The sequence below is a fragment of the Dama dama genome, chromosome 3 (assembly GCF_033118175.1).
Source record: "Dama dama isolate Ldn47 chromosome 3, ASM3311817v1, whole genome shotgun sequence".
Taxonomy (NCBI): Eukaryota; Metazoa; Chordata; class Mammalia; order Artiodactyla; family Cervidae; genus Dama; species Dama dama.
The window spans coordinates 70,744,549-70,760,317 of NC_083683.1; the positions used below are offsets into that span (position 1 = coordinate 70,744,549).

Genomic DNA, 15,769 nt, shown 5'->3' on the forward strand with positions numbered 1-15,769 from the left:
CAGGAACAAGACATTAAGGCCAGTTTTCATATTGGCTCCTCCTACCTCACTAAAATGGCTGGACGGTCTCTGCTTGGATCTAACCCACCTCTCCCTTCCATCTGCCGTTCATGCTGCTCCCGCTCAGCCTCAGGCCCACGTTCACACTGAAGAGACGGGCAGTGGGCTCGCTTCCACCTCCTCAGCCCCACTCGTTGCTCCTGCCTGTGGTGGCCTTCCTCGTGGAAGGGGCAGGGTCTGGGTGCAAGTTTGCCCGTCAGGAGGTCTTCTCGTCATCCCACTCCCAACCCCCTTGCTCCCAACCCAGGTACAGAGATTCCTACTGGGGCTGAAGAACGACCTGCCTTCTCCCAGCATCTTGGACAAAAAGTGGCCGTCTGCCCCTTACAAGTGCTTCAGCACAGCCAACCATGAGCTCCAGAGGCTCTTCCACCAGTGGAAGGTGAGTGGGGCCTGGGCAGCTCTCCTGGCGCCCGGACAATTCCTCTCTCGTTTGCCGTTTTTCTCCTCTCCTTCCTCTGATTTTCCTCTTCTGCCTCCCTCTTCCACTCAAACATTTTTTTTGTTTGTTTATGGTGGTAACACATAAAATTTACCACTTTAACCAATAAAAAAAATTCTTTTGGTCACACCCCACAACATGTGGGATCTTAGTTTCCCGACCAGGGATCCAACCAGGGCCTCCTGCATTGGAAGGTGGAGTCAACGACTGGACCACGGGGAAGTCCCCATTTGAACCGTTTTAAAATACACGGTTCAGAGGCCTTAAGGACACTCACACTGTTGTGTGACCATCACCACCGTCCATCTCCATACTTTTTTCATCATCTCTGACTGAAACTCTGTACGCATTAAGAAAAACCCTCTGCTCCTCAGTCCCCTAGCCCCTGGAGCCAAAGTCTACTCTTTGTCTCTGTGAATTTGACTATTCCAGGTACTTCATATACGTGGAATCCTACCACGTTTGTCCTCTCGTCTGGCTTATTTCACTTAGCACAGAGTTCTCTTCAGGAGTACTTTTGCGCTCCTGTCTGGGACTACGCCTTAGGCTGTGCGCTGGGTGCACCGCCCTCCTGGGGCTTGAGTGTGATGGTCTCCATTCCCGCCAGGCCCCCAACAGTTCCCGCCTCCCCGGGGCTCCTCCAGCCCTCCGCAAAGTGTCTGCTCCCTGTCCTTCCACCTCCGTCTCTTTCCAGCCCCTGCCCCGCTCCTTTCTCATCTCAGTGTTCTCCCCACCTCACACCCCAGCCCTGCCCTCTTCCTCCGTGACCTTCGCTCCTTCCCCTCCCCCGTCACAGTGCAAGAAATTCCGGGATCAGCTGTCCCCGAAGCAGGTAGAGGTCCTGAGGGAGAAGCTCTGTGCCAGCGAGCTGTTCAAGGGCAAAAAGGCTTCATACGCCCAGAGGTGAGGCCCTCCGAGACCCTGCGCCGTTTCCTCAAGACCAAAGAGAAGCTTCCCCAGGAAGAAACACGCTGGAGTCCTCAAACTTCAGCATGCATCGGAGTCACCCCGTGGGCTGGATAACAGCCAGATGGCTGCGTGCCCTCCTCAGAGTTTCCGATTTAGGAGGTCTAGGGCGGGGCCGAGAATTTGCCTTTCTAACCGGGTTCTAGGGGACGCTGATGTTGGCCCTGGACCACGCATGTCTAAGAACCACTGAGGCAGAGGATACAGTGGAGGATGGGGGATGGAGACGGGAGGACTGGGATGGGAACTCCATGGGGGAGGTGCAGAGACCTTGGGGTCAGAGGTCAGGACCTCGTCTCCCCTGTGCACTTCCTGTGTGTCCTCAGTGTCCCTACTCCGTTTCACGGTGACTACGTCGGGCTGCAAAGAAACCCCAAGCTGCAGAAGCTGAAGGGTGGGGCAGAAGGGCCTATTCTGATGGCTGAGACTGTGATGAAGGTCAATCGTGGCAACGGCAAGGTGAAGTCCCATACCCTAACCCCCCTCACCCCCCGAGCCTGATCCAGAGCCCTGGCGGGTAGCCGGAAGGGTGAGGACTAATCGTCACCTTCCCTCACCCTTTCCTCTTCTGTCCCTAGACTTCCTCGCGAATCTTCCTCCTGACCAAGGGGCATGTGATCATCACAGACACCAAGAATCCCCAGGCCAAGACTGCCATCCCACTAAGCAGTTTGGCCGGGGTGTCGGTCACCAGCTTCCAGGATGGGCTTTTTAGCTTGCATCTGAGCGAGGTATCAGAGCCGGGTGGGGGCAGAGCCCAGCCTGGAGAAGGCGGTGGACACTACAGGGCCAGGCTGAGCTGGAGGCGAGGGGGACCCAACATCTCCCTCCGGGCCTTTGATATCTCCCAGGCTGCTGCCAGGAGGAAAAATGAATCCCTTCCCTGCTGTTTTCTCCCCTCCCTAAGATCTCCTCGGTGGGCGCCAAGGGGGACTTCCTGCTGGTCAGTGAGCACGTGATTGAGCTGCTGACCAAGATATACCGGGCTACGCTGGATGCCACGCAGACACGGCTTCCAGTCACCGTGACTGAGGAGTAAGGCCCTGAGCCGGGGGCGAGGGATGGCTTGCAGCAGACGACCAAGCTGGTGGTCACTGTGACCGGGAAAATCTGTCCTGTCAGAAGGCGAAGCGTACTGTGTCAGGCCAGGGCCATCCGAGGTTCCTGTGGCCTTGAGTCTTCTGGCTCCTGGGCCAGTGGGTAGGAGGGGGGAGCCACTGTGAAAATACAGGAGTGGGGTGGGGGGACAGGGGCGCTAGCTCTGCCTTTCTGTCTGTGCCCCGTCCAGGTTCGCAGTAAAGTCCAAGGAGGGCAGCTTGACGGTCAAGGTCGCCCAGGGCCCTGGGGGTGGCGGGACCGGCAAGCTGAGCTGCAAGAAGAAGGGCAGTCGTTGCCTGGAGGTGACTGTACAGTGAGGACGCGCGGCAGTTTCTCCCTCCTGGACCGGCGCCGGCCCCACCCGTACCCGCCCGCCTTTGTGGGGGGATCTCGAGTCTGAACCCCCTGATCGGCTGTGGGGGCGGAGACTGAAGAACCCTTGAAGAGGACCTAGCTTCTCCCAAACCTTCCCAGAACTCTCTCCAAAGTCAGCTTCCTCCCACCCTCGGCCTCTTTGCCCACTAATAATGTGACAAGAGACTTTGCGAACGTTTGATCACATGGGTGGGTCCCTGCTCCGTCCTTTCTCCGGCTTGTACTTAGACCCTCCGGCCCCTCCCTTTCCTCTACTGGGGCTCCTTGGAGCCAGATAATGCAGACAATAAGAACGAAAAAGAAGGGAAATTGTCTCTGGGCTCCTTGACCGGCTGAGCTCTGGCAGGGTCTGGAGAGACTAGGGTGGGGGCAGGGCAGTCCGGGATAGGGCTCAGGTCGCAGGTGGCCAATGAGCTGATTCATTAAATGTGTCCCTGGAGGGAAGACGTGAGGATCTCTGTCTCGTCAGATATGGGGATCCTTTCGAGATTTAGCCTGAAAGGGGGCCCAAGGCTGGGGGGCTCATGTGAGCAGAGGTGAGCTGGGTCCACAGCTCCATGCATGGTCCCTTCCATCCCCGGCTCAGCACTGGACTTCCTCACACCTGCCCCCTGGCACCCCCTGTTTTTCCATACACTGGAGATGTCAGGCTGCTGCCAGCCGTCACCTTGCGAATCACTGCCCTGCAGCTGGGGCCTGCAGCTGGTGGCGCTTGACAGGGGGCTGCTCCCCCACCCAGACTCTGTCATCCCCACGACTGACGTCTTCCTTCTTGTCTTCATTTGTTTTCCATGTGTCATCGACAGTATTTCTTTCTGGGTTTCCAGCTGTCTCACACCATCTCACTGTCCCCGTTTCCGAGGGCTCTGACTGATGTTAACACGTGATATTTTGTATCATGCTTTAGATGTCCCCCCACTTCCTCTGTATCTATTTCCTGGTAGATGCTGTATCGTCTCAGCCTCTTCTGCCCTGGTGTCTACCTTTAGGGAACAGGCAGCTCCTTTGTCTGCAGTTAGGGGTAGATCGCTCGCGAGAGCACAAAAATGGCTGCCTTTGTTTCTGTCTGGGTGGCTCTGCCTCCTTCCATGGTCTCTGCCTTCCCTGCTTCTTCCGTGTTTCCGCTGAGCTCACCGTGCCTTGAGGACAGGGTCTCCCTCCACCTCAGCTTCCATCGGCAGGCAGCTCACGCCCCAGGTGATCATGCTGGCGGGAGACCTGATTAACTCCTCGTCTTGCCTGCAGACGAATCTAGCTCTCAGGGCACAAGCCAGCCCTGAGTGCTGGCACACCCTGCCCTGAGCTGACATAGGACCCAGGGAGGCAGCTCTTCCCTGTGGGTGAGCATCTAGAGCTGCCATGGGTAGGGGAGCTCTGTCCTGAGCTGGGGCTCTGGCCACCCTTCCGCCACCCCAACCTCTCGGAGTCAGGCTGAGAGGGGTCGGTGACCAGAGCCTGCCCGCCCCGGCTCTCTGCCTCATCTCCTGCTCCCAGGGCCCAAATTGTCGTCACTTTCCCAGTGAAGTGTCTGGTCATTTTCAGAAGCGATTCCAGGAGAATCTGCAGCTGCTGCTCCCTCTCCTGCTTTCCCTTTCCCAGGGCTGAAGGCACTGTCAGCTCTCCGGGCTGGGGATGGGGCGAGGGGGAGGGGGCAGGGTTCCTGACCCCCTTCCTGCCCTCCCCCTCAGTCATGTGGGTGGATGCTAGGCTGAGGAAGGCACGTGGGGATACTCTCTCCTTTACTTTCCCACCTCACCCTCCCCTCCGTCTTTCCTGTCTCTGCTTCTCTTCTGGAATTCAAGAGCTTGTGTTTCCATCCCCTGAAGGCTATAGGGGCTGTTTCCCTACCCTTGTCATGGGGCTTGAAGTGGCTCCATCATGGTGGGAGAAGCTGAAGTTCTGCCTCCCGCTCCCTGCCACCCATCCAACTCTCTCAGTCTTGGCCGTTTGAGCCTCTGATAGGCACCAGTCATCCCAGCACCCCCTAACCGCAGCGAGGAGTCATTCTGCCGTCTCACGGCACAAACCAGCTCTCGCTCAGCCCTCCAGGCTCAGCCCCTTCTGCCCCAGGCTCCGAGGGGCTCCCGTTCCTCCTGCTGCTGGTTGTCTCCCAGCTGTGTCCTGGCCACGGGGTTTGGCATCCTCCCATTCCTCACCGGTACCTCTCCGCCCAGTGTCGCCTGTGGCTCTGGCCCCTCCCGCAGCATCCAGCAGCACCCCTCCAGGACGTTGAAGGGGTCCATGTGCTGCCCCGCAAACAGTGGGTGTGCTGGACAGACACAGGCCATCTCGAGCGCGCGAGTACACGCTCCCCCTCGACCCCTGGGATGGGCTGACCTGCTCGTCTCGTCTCAGCTCCCCCATTTCCTGGCCTCACCGCCAACCTGAATCAGCAGTAAAGAGAGGGGCGGGCCCCAGAGGGGATCCTTCTAGGGATTCTGCTCCTCTAGGCCAGTGACAGGGTCTGAGATGTGGCTCAAGTCACACGTGTTCAAAGGGAAAAACACCCAGGTGCTTTGTAGCTGCAGTACCTGCTTTACATGCTATTTGCACACGATCTGTGGGCAAAGTGAAGCCCAGCCCGTCCTTGCCTCCCTCCTCCATCACCGCTCTGACTTAGCACCAGCTCTTTCAAGTCTTTGCTAATCCCAGAGATCAAGGGGTGATCCATTCTCCCTGCCATTCCCTTGCTCCCCCCGATCTTTGGCTCCTGCCATCCTGTGAGATGCCTTATCATCAAAGGACATTATTCATGCTGGACCTTTGCTGAAGCCTTGCTTCCCTGGTACCAGGGCATGGGGGCAGGGTTGAATGGGGTGGTGGGGGGCAGACTTTAGTCCTTGGCCCTCGTCTAATATGTTCTTCCTCCTGCACCCCTAATTCCCTCCAACCTGTACGGCTTGGACCTGCTTTTCCAGATTGGTGAGAGGAGACGAGGGGAGGAGGTGGGAGATGTCCAGGTCCAATTAAAATAGTATCTGAACTGCTCAAAGGCATGAACCAGTCATATTATTTACATGTAGACAGCCTTCCCCTTCTGCCCTTTATCCCAACCCTGAGTCTGGGGCCATGGTTTCCCCAGAGAGCCATGTAATTAGCTGGGTAGTTACATGAGGCCGCAGTGGCCTCTCGTGTAATTCCATGGGGTCCCAAGGAGTCGGACACTGAGTGAATGAGCATGCAGGAACAAGACCTAGCTGCTGCCCTCACCTGGGGATGAACCTGGAGTCCCGTGCAGCCAGAATGACCTCTCAGTACGGCCCAAGTCCGAGGGTGGGTGGGCTGGGGAAAGAAACATTTCAGGACTCTAGCAACGCTCGAGAGGCTTCATGGGAGATCCACACTGTGGGTGGCAATGTGAGAAGCTGGACTCAGGCTACCATTTTTGTTTTATAAATAAACTTTTATTGAGCACCTATTATATGCCAAACACGATAGAGCTGGGAATTCAATAGCAAACAGATGAAAAGTCCTTGCCCTTGCTAAGCTGACATTCTGGTGGGAGGTGAGGTCGACAGACTTTGAGTAAATTTGTAGTATGTTTGATGTAATGTATGAAGAAAAGAAATGAGGGGATATGGAGAATGGAGTGGTAGTAATTTTTTTTTAAAAATCTTCTTTTCTGGCCAAGCCGAGAGGGATGTGGGACCTTAGTTTCCCAACTGGGGGCTGAACCTGTGCTCCTGTATTGGGAGCTCGGAGTCTTAACCACTGGGCTGCCAGGGAAGTCCCTAGTGGTAGCAACTTTAAATAGGGTGATTGGGAGAGGTGCTGGTGAGTGGGAACCATTGTAATAAATATGCACCAGAGCTATGATTCTCTTCCAAATCCCAAGATGTAGAAGGATACCCGGTCCCCATCTCTAGGTCTTTTGGGGAGGTGGACCCCCACCCCTCTGGGGGACCTGACTCTCCCCTTGCTGGTCAAAGTACAGACCAGCGCAGTACAATGAAGGGGAGGTTGGGAGGAGAAACGCCTGGATTTGAGGCTGTTCTCCAGGAGCTACCTGTCCCGACGCGTGTGGCTGAACTTTCTGAGCCTCAGTTCCCTTGTCTGAAAATAGCAATGTTTCCCGCTCACACAGTGGAGGTGATGAAAATCAGTTGAATTGCTCCCTGCCAAAGTACCTTGCAGATGTTCAAATTCTTCCTCCATTATAAATAAACACTGACACTGACGACTGCTCTGAAGCCGGCTTTCACTTCACCTCCCCTCATCTCCTACGGCGGCGGCGTTCTTTCTCTCTGGGTCTGTTTCAGACCCTGACTCTGACCCTCCCCCTGGGGCTCTCTTGCCTTGAGGGGCTGAAGTGAGCACAGTGAAGCCTCTCAACTGTGGGGCAAGAACTAGAGGCTTGAACGTTCAGGGGAGAAGATGCCTGAGTTGTATGGAGACAGAGTGGGGGATAAACATAACGAAGGGGAAAAAGAAGCAATTAAGAGATCAGTGCTGGAGCGGGGGCGAGGGGAACAGTTAGCCGTGGCGTTCTGTTCCTCCTCTCAGAGATGACAGCAGGAGGGACAGAAGTGAGAACTCTGGAAGGAAGCAACAACGTGAGGCTGATTCAGGGGTCAAGAAATGGGGTGGGAGGCCGGGGGGAGGGGCACTGGCCCTGGGGAGGCGATGGAGGGAGGCAGACGCCGGAGGCTTTGCACTAGCAACTGGGGAGAAGTGCTGACCCTAAGAGGTTTGAGGGCCAGTGCGATGGGTCAGCTCCAGCTGGGAGGAGGACAGAGGGACACCTGAAGACTAGAGGGGTGCCCGACTCGCCTCCCAATCCTCTGGGATGGGATCCTGCTCATCCTGGTGGTGGTGGGGGGGCCAGAGAAGGACCTGCCCGAAGTTGGTTTGGCCTGGCAGTTGAGGCTTGGAAGTTTAAAGGGCAAAGAGCTGGTGGGTAGACATGGAGCAGAAAGAGCCCAGGGACCTCACCTATTGAGTTGCGTAAGCAACATCATCCTTAGTGCGCCCAGCTCCAGGGCTGCTGGGCTGTGAGTTGCTGGATAACCTCAGCTCACTGCTGGGTTTGTGGTGTGTGTGTGTGTGTGCATGTCTGCAGCCCATGTCCCCCTTCACCCCCACCAGCCTCCCGCCCTGCCAGCCACCCTGGGATTGGTGATTCTCAGCCCCTCCCCCGGCTCCCCCAGACCCTCCCAGAGCCTTTATCAGAGAGCTGGGCCGGAGTTCCTGCCACATTCCCCAGTCCCTCCACTCCGTTTCTCTCTTCACAGCAGCAGCACCAGCAGCGCTTGTGAGGAGCGGGCAGTGCTTCCGGCCAGCTCCCCGATCCTGCGAAACCATCTGTCCCAGGCTCCAAGCTGCTCCACAGGTAGGCACAAGCCAGAGAATGCTGGGTGGATGGGAGCTGGCGCCAGAGGACAGGGGCAGAGTCAGGAGGGGACAGAGGTGGCAGCCTTTGATCAGGGAGTGGGCTGCTGGGCAGGTGAGCAGAAAGAGGCGATAGGGGTTGATGTAGTGATGCCTGGAGCCTGTGGGTACAGATGGATTCTTCCAATATTTAGAAAGTTTTGGCCTAAGTCTTAGGGAATCTAGGGCTGGAAAATAGCATTCAGGACCCCTCCTCCAGCTGACGAACGAAATAGACCCGTGCAGGTCCCGTCAGTCCATTACCTCCCCTGGGAGCTGGAGCCCCCGGCGTTATTGCGCCATTGCTCCCTGCCAGGTGCAGACGGGGGGAACATGTGGTGGGAGCAGGGAGGCTGAGCCCCTCCAGCTCAGAGGCTCTCCCCGACCAAGGCTGGGGTGGGGCAGCCGGGGGCTGGGGCAAATGCCTCCTGCGTTTGCCCCTGTGTGGTGTCCTCCTCCTCCCCGCCTCCCCCGTCCTGTCTCTCTGCCCTCCTAGGCATCATGCGGAGCACCCTGCTGTTTGCAGTCATCCTGGCCCTCAGCTCGGCTCGCAGTCTTGGTGCGGTCTGTGGGGAGTCACAGGAGCAGGTGGTGCCCGGTGGGGGTCTCAGCAAGGTAAGGCTGCCCCTCTGGTTTGCCCACCCCAGCAGAATACCAACACCATCATGGGGCCGCGCTCTGCCTGTCCCACCTCTGTAGGGAGGAGGGTGGGATGGGCGGGTGGGGAGTTACTTGGATCATCCACCAGAGAGCCGGACCGCCCTGCCTCTCTGGGGGCCTCGTGTTCTCCCAGGATGTCTGTCCGCGTCTCTGTCCCTCTGCCTGGCTTTGACACCTTGTACGTAAAAGCCGCCCCGCTGGTACAGTGTTTGTCTGATTGTCTGGTGACCTGGTGAGTGGATGGCGCTGGATAAGGTGGTCGCATGTTCCCTGAGTCCAGCTCAGGTTCTGCCCCTTTGCAGGGGGCAGATCTTCCCCACTCCCTGGATGGTATGAAACAGTCAGAATTTCTCTCCCAAATGGTCGTTTGTATTCTTTGTTACCTGTCAGTCTTATATATATGTGGTTTAAAAATTCACATGAATTCCCTTATCCCCTGCTCTTCCACCCCCAGTAACCTCAGGGGCTCCTAAGATCCCAACCCTTTCTTTCCTCCTGTCGCATGTCCTTCTCTAGCTTCTGCTTAGTCAGGATAGGAAACAAAAAACCACAAAACAAGTTGGGCCCCAATTTCTGAAGTTCCTCTAAGAAAAAGAATACGAGTTGTCAGAATAGGGGTACTGGGGGAGAACGAGGAGGAAGTCTTTTCAAGGTTTTGAAAAGACAGCAATTACATTGGTACAAGTGCTTTTAAGATGATTACAGGTGGAACTTATTACAAATTCAGCGTGTGAAGTCTAACTGCCTCTCCAGCTTGGATCTGTTTAGCATCTCATTACAGGAGGTGCGCAGAGTATTTGAACAATTTGGTGAAGTGGTTGCGTGGGAAGCTGTGGGCTGGGCAAAGAGTGACATCATCAGCTTTTGTCCAGGTGGTGGGGTGTCCCAAGGCATGATGGGCTGGCAACCTTGCAGGTGGTAGCCGCTGCACCAGCTCCAAAAGACCAGAACCAGTTAAAAAAACACAGAGCAAGTGCCAGACAAAGGCTGGACACTGTGTTCGGAGCCAAAGTTCCAGCTGGAGCCGGAATAGCCGGGCCTGTTACTCTGAGACAACTGTGCTTTGCGACCTTGCCCCTCTTGTCCAGTAAAAGAGAGGTTGCCTTCCTGCCCCTTCTCCCTACAGGTCCATGAGGACGAGAGAAATTGGGACGAGACGGGGGCATGATGTGTGTGTGCCTGGGCAGCCAGGTTGGCATGTGTGAAACCACCAAGATGACTGAGAACCCCTGCTCAGCAGCGGGGCTACAGTGGGGTTCAGTTGTGGAGAAGAAGAGGCTTCATTCTGAGCATGCTGCCTTCTGAAATTCTAAATCTGGGGCGGGGGGAGCGGGGAGAGAGAAAACCACAGCGGAAACCCATGGAAGAGGAAAGAGAGGGAGAGGCGGTGGGGAGCACAGGGAGAGAAACACCCAGGGCGCAGTGGAGAGAGGGGCGATTCCAGGATGGCTGGTGGCCCCCGTTGCCTACACCCACCTGTCCCCAGGACCAAGTCCTGTCTGTGGCTCAGTCACGGAGCACAGACCAGAGGATACTAGCTCTGTCTGACGAACCGTCCTCGGAAATTCCTGGCTCACTCGATTGGTGGGGCAACCATATCCTTGGTCAGACCAGTTCTGGATGTGCCAGGGTGAAAAGAACCAAAGGCCCTTTTCACTGAGAGCTGGCAGGAGCCGGGAGGGGCCCCAGGAGCCTGTCCCCTTTGAGCTTGGGCGACAGCATAACCAGCTGTCCTGCTTTTCCCAGGACTGTCCCAGCGTGAGCACTGAGAGCCCCGCATACCTGGGCAAACTGGGACAGGTGGTCGGCCTCAGGCACACCCAATGTGTTCCCTCTACACGTGCCTCCCAAATCTTGCTGTGTCTATGAATCACCTGGGAGCCTGGTTAAGACTCAGATTCTGTCTCAGTTGGTCTGGTATAGGACCAAGATTATTTTTAACAAACTCCCAGCAGTGATGCTGCTAGTCCACAGACCACAGTCTGAGAGCCCACTTCTCTTTTAGTGTGAACCAGAGGAAATCTGGAAAGAAATAGGATGTCAGGTTCAGCTGTGATGAGCTCGGGAAGAGGCCATTTCTTGTGGGAAAAGAGTGAGAGGACTGGGGGTGAGCCTCCTCCTTGGCCCTCTTTGTCTCTCTCCCCCAGAAGGACTCAAATCTCTACCAGCTGCCCCCATCATTGCTCCGGAGACTCTATGATAGCCGCGTGGTCTCCCTGGATGGATTGCTCAAGATGCTGAGCAAGGCCAGCGTAGGTAGGATACAGCCCCAGGGAAAGGGGTTTGGGGGGCAGGATTCTGAAGATTAAATAGGCTTGGGAGACCCTCCAGGAGGGAAGGAGACTGGAGATGGCTTCGTGACTGATTGAGGGTTGTGATCTGAGCCCCATCCAACCGTCTCTTTGCAGATCCCATTCCCCAGTTACATGCTTCTTCTTGCTTCACAGGTCCGAAGGAGTCGCCACTTCCCCAGAAGCGTGAGTAGCCCCCTCTCCCTCCCGACCTCTGCTGCCCACTTGCCCGGCACTCCATGGGCGTGGGGCCCAGTGACTGTCTTGGCTGGCCCCGGTTCCACGGGTGCAAACAGCGTCCCAACTGCACTTGCTCAGTCAGCCTCTGCAGAGCATGAGCGGCCCCTGGGTGCCAGAGGAGGCAGGTGTGAGTGGCCTGGTGAGGTCTTCCTCTCCAGGTGTGGTGGTGCAAGTCGAGAGGATCTCTTTGTGGCTGTGAAGATTCTAAATCAGGCACCTGCTGGGGGGGAGAATTTTAGAGAGTTCTTGAAAAATGGGGGAGAGGGAGGTAGATGGAGAGGCTGGGCTAAGGGGACAGCCTGCTCACCGTAGGGGGACAAGCTATGGAGAGATGCAGAAACAGGGACCAGAGCCAGCCTCAGAAGTCTGGACGCCTGTCTGGGGAAATGTATCCGCCCCTCATCGTGATGGCTGACCGTGTTGGCCCTTTTTCTGCAGGTGACATGCATGACTTCTTTGTGGGTCTCATGGGCAAGAGGAACCTCCAGGCAGGTAGGAGCATGGGGGAAGGCTAGGGTGCTGCAAAGGCGTGGCAGGAGGCAACTGCTTCATGTCTGCCAGCAGGGGGGAAGACAGGACTTTTCCTAGCTACAGCAAGGGCTCCTCCACCCCTTCTGCTCAACCAGCTTGGACCCACAGTCCAGCCCTCCCCAGGAGCAAAGCAGGGAGACCTTTCTAAGAAGGTCCTGCTGCAGTTGGGATAGGGTCAGAGAGGCTTGCTTGCCCCCTCCCCCGTTTCCCAAACAGAGAGTCCCTCTTCTTCCTAACTCTGCCTTCCAAAGCTGTCCTGCATAGCCAGCCCTTTGCTTTTGGGTTACGGTTAAGGTCATAGTCAGAAAAATCCCTCCTAACTACATCCTTTACATCCCCCCAGACACTCCTGTTGATATAAACCAAGAAAACATCCCCAGCTTTGGCACCTTCAAGTACCCCCGCAGTGTGGAATGAGGTAAACACTTACTCAGGGCAAGGAGAGGGGATTGTGGGCATGTGGCGGGGTAGGAGGGGCGTTGCCAGAGGATCATTTCCTCTGATGCTGTGGGCATTAATGGTCATAATTAACGTCCTAAATATATCCCGACACTTGGAAGTGTGTGCCTGTCTGTGACCGCACACACACACACACACACATGTGCACACAGAAAAACACACACACACACACACACACACACACACACCCCTCTTTCTCATCTCTTTCCAGCCTCACTGATCCCAGCTTACAATTGAGCAGGAGTGAGTGGGGGGATTTAGCAAAGGGAGGTTTTCCCCTGGGGTTTCTTGGATGGGCAACTTCTGTTGTTTGTACTGTATGCTCTTGTGATTTGTGCAAAAGATGGAGAGATCATTATTGGATAATTATAGGTACCACATTTATTCGCATGTGAAGCGTTTTGCTTCCCATGGAGGCTGAAACCGTCCAGATCATCCTGAATCTTGGGTTGCCGGGTCCACCATAGAGTATCATAATGGCTCTGTGTGGAGTAATGAATAAGAGCGTGGCCTGAGTCTGAATCCTGGATCTGTCACTCACTCGCTGTGTCCCTTGGCCAGGTTACATAATCCTTCTGTGCCTCTGTTTCCTCCTCTGAAAAGCGGGGATGGTAACATTATCTCACAGGGCTGTTGCTCTGCGTCTGGGTTGAGTGCTCAGAGCCGCGCCCGGCACACAGCTCTGTGCCTTGGCTTCGCTGTGACCGTCGCAGCCTGCGAGGTGTAGGGAAGTTCCCAGGGTTGCCTCGATGGGCTCTGCTCTGCCTGCCTGAAGCTGTCTGGGCTGGACCCTAGGCCTGAGTGGGCTGACAGTCCTTCTACTTGGTGTGCGAACGTGAGTCCCCCCAGGGGAAGTGTCTTGTCGAAATGCGGAACCATCTGCCTCGACACCGGCTTCCCACATGCAGCAATAGCAGCTCACGGATGGCTTTCTTTGCGCTGGCTTCCCGAGAAAGGTGTCGGGGGAGGCAGAGAGAGGGGTCAGGAAGCCTCTGTCTTCCTGGAGACTCCTGCCCCTCCCCCTGCGGCCCTGTTACCCCCTCTCACTGGTCTCAAGGGAGACCCGAGGACCAGGAGCTGGCTCTCAATGAAACTGCCGGTGCATGACTCCCGGGCCCACAGTCATGGCTGTGCCCCCGATTCAGTGTCGGGCGAGGGGGCACAAAAAGCTATAATAACCGTAACTTGCTGATTACATGGTACTTACTGTATCATTTTGCTCTCATTAGATTGTTATTTCAGTCTTGCCGACGGCCAGATAATTATACGGGCAGCTATATCTGGATGACATACTCTCCCCAACGTTATGCATCGGCCGTAAAGATAATTACAGTGCAATTTTGCCATAGTATTTTATACAAATGGCAGAAACAAGCGCATTATAGAAATCTACTTTTAATGCTTTCTGGTGAATCTAGGCTTTTTCGGAGGGACTGGGCTCATAATTGCCACCCTCGTAATCTCACCACAGATGGCGCATTTTGAACCTGTTAAGTACTGGGGAGAATAAACTCAAGGCCCCTGGGGGCTGGCATGTAAAGATTAGATGAGATGGATCAACACAGATCATCGTGCGGCCTAATTTCATTCATGTGAAACTGCTGAAAAAGGAAGTGGAAGTGACCCCTGGACCTGTCCTTCCTCGGGGAGGTTTCTGGAAAGAGGAGGAGGGACGGGGTGAGGCCAGGGGAGCACTAGCTCCAAGGTGCATTGGACAGAGCTGTGTGTGGGCCCGGCTCATAGGGATGCCAGGGTGATGTGAACTTTGCCACTGCGTCTTTCTGTGTGGGCCCCTCAGACCACGCACACAGGGTCTATCAGGGGATAGTGCGATGCATGTGGCAGCTGGGAAGACGCAAGCAGCTGGGAGAGTTTCTCAAGCCTCTAGTTCAAAGGCTACGTGGAGAGCTGAGGGCTAAGGCTTCCATTCTCCCTACTGCTCCCTTCCAGAGGCCCCTCCCTTTCTCCCCCACCTCTCCGGGGGGCGGTTGGTGGGAGTTTTAAGGACAGAGATGTGATCTGGTCTTTTTTTTTTGGTCCTCAGCACTCCACTCCTGGACTCCTGGGCTACATCGTGAAGACACCCACCCCTAGATGCACACGCTTCTATTTCCCTTCCTCCTCCCCACCCCTGGAACACCCCTTCTTCTCTCTGTCCCACTTGCTGCAGAAACTGCCTTGTGAGCATCCCCAGTCCCTGTAACCATTGACTACATATTGCCCTGGAATTTCTGTAGCGTCCTACAAATGTGATGTCTCTCTCTATTCCTCAACAATAAAGGAGTTTTACGTATTATGACCTACAGGGATGTACTTGGTTGGTGGATGGGTTTTTCCCTTTCTTGACTCTTCTGGCTGTATTACATACACACACACACACACACACACACACACACACGATACACACACTTATGTCATATATAAATGGAAGTTTCTTTATTTTGTACACATATCAATTTTCCCAGCAGTGTCTTACTTATCGCTTCATACAGTTACTATGGGAAGATTTATTTAGTGATTGAAAGAGGAAATGAATTTGGAAGATGGTTCCTAGCTCTCAAAGACTTTTACAGATGAGCATTAGATAAAGATAAAAACAAGGATTTCCCGGGTGGTCCAGTGGTTAAGAATCCACTTTGAAATGTAGGGGACCCAGGTTTGATTCCTGGTGGGGGAACTAAGACCCTGCGTGCTGAGGAGCAATGACGCCCACGTGCAGTGACTCCTGAGCCAGAGCGACACGAGAGTCCGTGCAGCACAAGGAAATGTCCTACGTGATGCAAAAAAGATCCCACATGTTGCAACCGAGACCTGATGCAGCCAAGTGAACAGATAAATGTTAAAAAAAAGAGAAACCAGATATTCTGTATTTCCAGGATGGGCCTGGGCGACATTAACCCCTGACTCTTACTCCTAGAGAAGGGAGATGGGGATGATGATTGTGCAAAGACCCAGCCCCAAAGAAGGATGCATCTGTAGCACTATTGTTTCTCTATCCCCAGATATTGGGCTTGGGTCCTATGACAGGTAGTGGGATAAGATGGTGGCCCACAAACACAGTTTACAGGCTAGCAGGGCTTTGGGTCAGCAAACAGCCCTTGATCTTGCTAGGTTGGAACATAGAAAGAAAGTTACTGTAGGAGCCGAGAAGGAGGAGAGCCAGATCTCTTGAGCTTTAACTGGTTGCTTTAGTTATTATAAAGGGAAAATGTCTATTTCTGACTCTTCTGTAATGCAACTGTTACCGGCCTCTGTAATGGTGGTCTAGTAGTCTGCAGTG

At 55.1% G+C, this 15,769-nt stretch overlaps 2 protein-coding genes across 9 annotated transcripts in view; both read left to right on the forward strand.

Moving 5' to 3' along the window:
- Positions 1 to 7,090, forward strand: part of MYO1A (myosin IA) — a 30,311-nt gene extending 23,221 nt beyond the window's left edge. For 2 of the 4 annotated variants that reach the window (XM_061131889.1, XM_061131896.1), the window contains exons 25-30: positions 308 to 442; positions 1,299 to 1,405; positions 1,795 to 1,927; positions 2,047 to 2,199; positions 2,376 to 2,503; positions 2,757 to 7,090. In XM_061131889.1, coding sequence (XP_060987872.1) covers positions 308 to 442; positions 1,299 to 1,405; positions 1,795 to 1,927; positions 2,047 to 2,199; positions 2,376 to 2,503; positions 2,757 to 2,883 — 783 coding nt within the window. In that variant the 3' untranslated portion in view covers positions 2,884 to 7,090. The remainder of the gene's footprint in view (positions 1 to 307; positions 443 to 1,298; positions 1,406 to 1,794; positions 1,928 to 2,046; positions 2,200 to 2,375; positions 2,504 to 2,756) is intronic. The other 2 variants (XM_061131880.1, XM_061131906.1) reach the window with 1 other exon arrangement.
- Positions 7,091 to 7,444: 354 nt separating this feature from the next.
- On the forward strand, positions 7,445 to 14,788 carry TAC3 (tachykinin precursor 3). 5 transcript variants are annotated; one of them, XM_061123390.1, is made up of 8 exons: positions 7,445 to 7,494; positions 8,173 to 8,270; positions 8,805 to 8,923; positions 11,119 to 11,224; positions 11,416 to 11,445; positions 11,938 to 11,991; positions 12,374 to 12,448; positions 14,534 to 14,788. In XM_061123390.1, the coding sequence occupies exons 3-7, from the start codon at positions 8,810 to 8,812 to the stop codon at positions 12,445 to 12,447; spliced, it is 378 nt and encodes a 125-aa protein (XP_060979373.1). In that variant the 5' UTR covers positions 7,445 to 7,494; positions 8,173 to 8,270; positions 8,805 to 8,809; the 3' UTR covers position 12,448; positions 14,534 to 14,788. The 5 variants fall into 5 exon arrangements, with proteins under 5 accessions (XP_060979373.1, XP_060979340.1, XP_060979357.1 ...); XM_061123357.1 differs by having other exon boundaries at positions 7,447 to 7,494; positions 11,116 to 11,224; XM_061123374.1 differs by having other exon boundaries at positions 7,482 to 7,494; positions 8,176 to 8,270; positions 11,116 to 11,224.
- Positions 14,789 to 15,769: the final 981 nt, after the last annotated feature.